The following is a 7,517-nucleotide window of genomic DNA, read 5'->3' on the forward strand; positions in this document are numbered from 1 at the left end:
TCGTTTTTTGTCTCACTTCACTTTGGTGACACATAGACGCCCGAGGGAATCAATACAACATTTTGATTGCTTTCTGCGTCGTCAGCGCCATTGTGGAAGGAATAATAATGCTAGTAGTCACAATCAGTCGAGGGCAAGTGAAAGATAGCGAGCGAAGAAAGAAAGAAAGACAGTTGACTGTTACAAAGTAAAAGTCTCGAGTGTTCACAATGATAATCACACAAGTCGCCTTCTCTTCCCCCTGAACGCAACTAACTGTGTTGAATCACATCATCTATATATTCCATCACGACGACGACGACGATAAGCGACAGAGACAACAGCAACAATTAGAGGGTGCAAATCAATAGCCGTAACACACACACACACACACACACACACACACACACACACACACACACACACAATAGACATCGATTAGAGATTGAGGTTTTCAGTTTAACCGCGACGACGACGCCGAATGACAACATAAACATAACGACAAACGAGACAGAGAATAGCCCCACTATTGACACAGACGCAGATAAGCTTGTGATCTATGGAATAGAAGCGCTCCAACAGTGTGGTAAGCAGAGTTGGTATACGAAAAAGTGAGAGAGAAAGCGACTTGCTTTTAGTTGAAGCGACAAGTGGTTTTGTGCACATACTAGTTACAAGCTCACTTTTTCACACACAAACACACTAGCCACCAACAGCAGCAACATAAGCAAAAGTTTCTCTCTCTCACTCACTCACTCTAATATATTAATTTGCCACAATCGCTGTCGTGGTTGCAGTTTGGAGGTTCGAGCAGGAGAAATAGCGAGAGACTTACCATAGGCGCGATCTAGTGGTTAGTCAGTCCATCAGCATACACACAGTAAAGTGCAATCACACCGAAGGACAGAAAATAGTCGTCGCCGTCGTCTATCTTGCTGTAATAGTAAAATCATTGCTGACAATCAACACAACATTATCGTGAGCAAGCAAACTTTTTTCTCAGGCTCTAGCAGAGCAGCAACAAGTGTCCCCGCCGCCACCGCCACCAGCAACACCAATAGCTCACCCACTTGGAGAGTCTCTAGTGGTTGATCGCCGCCACCGCCGCCACCGCCGCCACCACGACTACTACTGCCGACAACGAGGCTGGAGACGCCAACGTAGACGACAAGCAAACTAACGGCAGCATCTATAAGCTCCAACCGAACACACAGATATCATCATCATCATCATCACCAACAACAACAACATCATCATCAGCAAGACGAGCAAAGCGAAGGAGGAGCTTAAGAGTTTAGCGCGAGATTGTGACTGTGTGTGTGTGTTTAGAGGAGCACACACAACAAGTGTCTCTCAATCTGTCGCTCTTTATTTTCTGGGGTGTTTATAACCACCGCCAAACTCGAGCTGCTCACTTGATGAATATATTGTCATAGCTGTCGACCTCGTAAACCTTGCTCTTGTCAGAGCCGTCGTAGCCTCTGTCGCTGCCGCCGCCACCACCGCCGCCACCATCAACAACAACGGCGACACCACCAACAGCAAAACCATCGACCACCAAATGAGAGAGCATCACCAAAAGCTACAGTCCATGAAGAGAGAGTGAAACGAGGGTAGAGTTCAATCCAAGAATAGAAGTTTCGCCGCTGAATATTTGCAATTGTCGTGGGCGCTAGAACTCGGATCACTCGCTCGGTGAATGACTGAAATAGTAGCAGTAGCAGTCGCACCAGAAGGAAGAAGAACAAGTGAGAATAAAACTAAAACCATACCTATCAGCTGAATGGACATGGACCATTGAATGAACGAACGAAAAAACGAATGAATGAGAACAAGACGGCAGCAACAACGACGACAAGACCTGCGATCTTAAGGACAAACAAAACAAAGGATTGACAACTTGACACGTAAACATAACAACTCAAGACTATATATATATATTATTCTATTGACCACTATCATTATTAGACATATAGATCGATTGATTGATTGAATTATGGTCTCATCACCTTGCTTGTCGCCAATAGGCGCCAAATTAACACCATATTATAACAACAAGTCAACAAACGGACGAATGGAGTTGGTCATATTGAGCCAACCTGAGGAACAACATAGAGCCCGTTACTTAACTGAGGGAAGTCGTGGAGCTATAAAGGATGTCACCGGCATGGGACATCCGGTTGTAAAACTCAACGGCTACTACAGTAGGCAACCAATTAAGTTGGAATGTTACATTGGCCATGACAAACACAATGGACTACCACATTTATTTTATCAAGCATCGAAAATTTCTGGCAAAAATTCAACCCAGTGTACAGCGTGCAAAGTTGAGGGAACCTCTGTGATTGTGATGGAATTATTACCTGAACATGGGATGCAGGCAACAATTGATTGTGTTGGCATACTGAAGGAGCGAAATGTTGATGTTGAACAGAAATTGCTCAATTTGAACCATTCCAACAAAATGATTGACTTCAGTGATGATCAGCAGCACCACCACCACCACCAACAAAATGGACTTGGACTCACAACTACACATACAACTTCGAACGCCAATGCAACCTCAATATCCGCGTCTCTTTCGGCGGCTTTAGCTGTCAACTCATCAACTACAACACTCACGACCGGAAATGGACTCAATCCAAACTTAAATGGCTCGTCTTCGTCCTCGCTAATTAATCATAATCAACAATTGCAACACCAATTCCAACAATCGTCAACAAATGGTTTTGGTCACTTGACGAATAATCACAATCACAACCATCAACTTCAGCAGCAACAACAGCACTTATTATTGAGTGAATCGTTGAAACCATTTGCACCTGAACATCATCCAGTAAATCACCATCTGAGTTTACATAGGGACTCAGTTCACTCTGCTCGATGGACGAGAATAGTATCGGCGCCATGAGTCGAGCTGACTCCTTGGACGATGAAATGTCAAGACAATCGGTCATAATGGATGGCAGCAAGTTACTACTAAATAACAACAACAACAATTCACCAACTAATGGTCACCACTATCAACAACCAGGTAATAACAGTGCAACAAGTTCCGTCATTACCAATGGGACGAGTAATCTGGTTGCCTTGAATAGCCGAAAACGATCAGTTCGCTGTAGATTAGTATTTAGGGTCAAGATTCCAGAAACTGGCGAAGTTTTACAAACAATTAGTACGCCAATTATTTGCACTCAACCACTGGGAACCCCAGAGATTTGCAAGAAGTCAATCTCGAAAGTTCCATATGATAACATGGACAACCTCGAATTGTTTATAATTGTAAAAATTTCCTCAAAGATTCAAAGATCGTCTTCAGGAACAAGAAGAATGATTGGATGAAAATTATAGAACCCGACAAGGAGTTCCTGAATTCGAGTCATTTAATTTGCAAAGTTCCTCAATATGATGGTCCAGATTTAGGTGATAATATTGATGCAATCGAAGTTGATCTTCAGGTTAGAAGTGGAGGTAAATTTTCAGAAGTTCATAGTTTTGTGTATGTTAACGATTGCATTACAAGACTATCGACAACATCGTCCAGTCCATCAACAACATCAACATCGGCTTCGATCATCCAAGAACAAACTAATATGACACTTGCCAATGGTGTTGCTGCTGCCGCCGCCGCCGCTAATAATAATAGCCACCATCATAATCATAATTTAACCAGAGACATTATTATCCACCATCCACCAGCAAGTCGTATTAAGTTAGAGGACCATCATCACCTGAATCACCTTCAACAGCAGCAGCACCAACCTCAACAGCATCAACCTCAACAACAACAACAACCACAACAATTATCACCACAATCGCCACCGCAACTACAACATTCACCACCACAACAACAACAGTCTCCACAGATGCAACAATCACCACAGATTCAGACGTCTCCGCCACAACTTCAGCAAACTGTATCACCTCAGCAACAGGTGCAATCTTTGGTCTGCGAGCAACAACAACCGCAGATAGCAACCACAAATGCGACTACGACAACTGCTACTATGCATCAGCAACACAATCAATTCGAGCAACAGCAACAACCACCACAGACGCAACAGTATGTTCTTCAAGACCAACAACTGCAACAACAATTAGTTTTGCAGCAGCAGCAACAACAACAACAACATCAACAGCAGCAGCAACAACAACAACAACAACAACAGGAACAACAGAGAATCCAAACGACACAAATCTTGACGATGGATATGATCAATGATGATACAACAATAATTTACTCCGACGCTTTGCAAGGTCAACCAACGCTAGTGCATAGTGTTATTCAGAATGGGGCTTTACTCGGAAGTCTTCAAGGTCAAGTGGAGCAACCACAAATGGATCATCACCATCACATGAGCAACCACATAGCCTCAGCTCAACTTCAACTGCAAGCAATGAAACAACAGCAGCAGCAGCAATTGGAGCAACAATTAGAGCAGCAGCAACAACAACAACAGTATCAACCCAAACCAACGACCCAATTTGAGGCACAGCACCAACAGCAACAGCAAGCCTTACAAATGCAACAACAACAGATTCATCAAATGGCAATCCAGCAGCAGCAACAACAACAACAGATTCAGTCTAACCAAATCTTGAACACCATCGACTTGAACGATGATACAACTATCGTGTATGCGGATACTCTACAAGGTGGTCAAACAGTTGGACTCATTCAAGCGGCAGCTATGCAAGGTGGTGGCACCATGATGGGTAACATTGATTTACTCAATGATGATACCTGCATGTCTGTAACAAATCACTCGATTGTTCAGCAACCAACTACAATCCAGCAACAACAACCGCAACAACAACAGATATCGCCCACCGGAAATGGACAATCAACGCTGAATGGACAATTGGGCGAGAGTTGCAGTGCTCAGCATCAAATTTCGTTTGCTCAACACCAACAATTGCAACAGAATCAAGCTTTCTTTTAGGGTCTTGTCGCCAAATTTAATTGAGATATAGTATTTGTAACAAGAAAGAAAGAACGAGAGATGATTATCATTAAAAAGAAAATTACACATAGACACACAGTTGTGATGGACCTAAGAGGGACATCGTATTGACAAATCTCCGGATTAGTATGGTCAAATTCTCATCTGGATCGAACGCCTTATTGCATATGATTTTTCTGATTAATTAACTAATTATTAATATATACAGTAATAGGTCTATAAACTCAGTGTTATCGACTCGTCACTTCAACTAATACCTCCTTGGTTCCACTAGCCGCGGTAGTATCATCAACGGGAGATGGGCTAGCCTCTTGTGCCTTAGCTACCAAATCTTGCTGTTGCTTCATTTTCTTCATCCTTTCAATGTTCTCGGGTGCCAATTTGAGTGTTTCTATCGCGTGATTCCAAACCATCTTGGCGAAAACTTCGTCTTTCTCGGCGTCAGCTCCGCCCCAGCCCCAGAAGCCGTTGAAAAGACCATATAATTTGCCACTATAGTCGCGGTGATTCATAACTGGATGTAAGGCGCAATTTATAGCCGGTTGGGCGCACCTATCTGCCTCAATCGTGTATATGAATCTGAAGAGTAGTTGAAACTTCTCAAGTAAAGTTAGCGAGTGATCCCTGACCTCGGATTCAGCGATCCATTTTCTTACAGGATTTGAGCCAAAGACGTATACAAAACTCCTTGAGTCGGTGCACATTTTGTCTAGTAATATTGTGAAATAAGCTAGGGCCAACTTGCTCTGTCTGTAGGCTTCCTTGCCCGAATATTTTCGTTTATCAAAGTTGATATCATCTAATTGAATGTTCCAAAATGTCTTTGGCTTTCCTATCACATTTACAACACGACTATCCAAAGTTTGACTAGCTGACCCCTTGAGTTTGTCCATAAGCCTGAATGTTAGCAAGAATGGGGCCAAAAAGTTCACCCAATAATGTTTTTCAACTCCATACTTTGTGATCTCCTTCTCTTTGAGCTCCTTAACAGCGGCATTGTTGATCAGGATATCTATATGGGGCTCTTCTTCAATCATCCTCTTGGCAAATGCATTGATTGAATCGATATCCTCCAAATCCAAGTGACGACAAGCGATTGCCTTGTGGCCAGTATAGGCAACCAACTCACGACGTATCAATTTACACTTTTGCATATCTCTTGCGGCCATAATGACTCGCACCTTCCTCTTGGCCAACCAATGACAAGTTCCGACCCCAATCCTTCCAGTGGCACCCGTGACTATGGCTGTCCTATCACTACGATCGTCCTTGAGGGGGTAATATGGCATGTAGGCCAGGCCAGCCGCTGGCGCACACAGCACGCTTACGATCATGAGGGCTTTATAAGGTCTCATGGTTGGAGAATATATCCAATAGACCCCGGAGGCTAGTGACTCTATAAATGATTAATAATAATCCTTGAATTTGTGTAGTATGATGGGCGAAACCATTGAAAACATAAATGAGAAACGAACTTAAGGTCTGTAAAGTGAACATGTGACTTTGTTGTTATTTAGTCAGAGCGCGTGATATCGAATACGAACTACGGCGCGGTTGCGCCATCTACACTCTTCCTATTGACGCAATGAATCGTGTTGTTGTTGTTTCGAACTAGATATCTTTATTGTTTCTAAATAAACCTCGTTCTGGAATATGGAAAGGGGACGAGTTAAATATTTGGCATCAAAAATATATGTGAAAATGAGGTATTGATTTCACTAACAAAGACATTTGACAAGTTGGAAAGCAATTTGAACCATCAATTGACATCTAGCGTCTGCTGACTGGGCTGCTTCTGATCAAGCTTTCTTATCATGGCCAACAATTCCGTCTTGACATGCTCGGGCACCTTCTGCTTGGCCTCTGACCTGACCTCGCAGATCATTTGCTCCAGCCTAACTTGCTCCACGCCGTTCTCCTGGATGAAAGACCTACACATGTTTGCCACCTGGTCGCGCCATCCGCATTCGATCAGTCTGGACCTCAAATATTCCGTTAGCTCCTCCTTGACATTCGCCGGGGTCGTTTCAGGTGTTGACGTCATGTTTGCTTGTTGATAATATGAATGTTACGTAACGATTGAGATCAATATTCGAGACCAAAGTATCAATATGGGATGCCAAGCTAGCCTTTGCTAGGCCCGGATGTATGACGATTATATTCTACCCTTGATGATGAAAGGTGTAGGCGAATGTTTAGTTTGCAAAAGTCCTTTTTGCCCTGTTGTCACCTTTGATGTCGTTGTTGTTGTTGCTATCATCAACTCGTCACCAAAATAATGGAATCCTTGAGAGCCTTAAAAGGGGAAATCTTTGCTCTCTCGGGGGGTTGGCAGGGAAAAGAGTCCGTTTTTCACCATTCACTTGACTTGCAAACATGCTTACCAGTGGGGGTCGCACACAGTTAGCAGTAAGGCGCACAAACGCAAGCACAAGGGAGAGGGAGAGAGCGGCAATGGCGATGCCACTGTCGTCGCTAGCACGTTAGAGGCTGGGTTGCTCGAGCCTCGAGTGAGCAGTGGGGCGCGCGAACTCGGCAGCTGAGGTTTGTTGTGTTCGAGAGTGTGGGGGTCGC

At 43.6% G+C, this 7,517-nt stretch overlaps 1 protein-coding gene across 1 annotated transcript; it reads right to left on the minus strand.

Moving 5' to 3' along the window:
* Positions 1–5,173: 5,173 nt before the first annotated feature.
* On the minus strand, positions 5,174–6,298 carry LOC143868903 (uncharacterized). Its single transcript, XM_077376229.1, has one exon. It carries the CDS (start codon positions 6,296–6,298, stop codon positions 5,174–5,176), a length of 1,125 nt encoding a protein of 374 aa, XP_077232344.1.
* Positions 6,299–7,517: the final 1,219 nt, after the last annotated feature.

Source organism: Tasmannia lanceolata, unplaced genomic scaffold, assembly GCF_043159265.1.
Source record: "Tasmannia lanceolata isolate RefF3 unplaced genomic scaffold, GAP_Taslan_0.1 ptg000763l, whole genome shotgun sequence".
Taxonomy (NCBI): Eukaryota; Viridiplantae; Streptophyta; class Magnoliopsida; order Canellales; family Winteraceae; genus Tasmannia; species Tasmannia lanceolata.

Bases quoted from the DNA above. Each gene is read 5' to 3' on its own strand.
- LOC143868903 (XM_077376229.1), bottom strand. From the start codon at position 6,298: ATGAGACCTTATAAAGCCCTCATGATCGTAAGCGTGCTGTGTGCGCCA.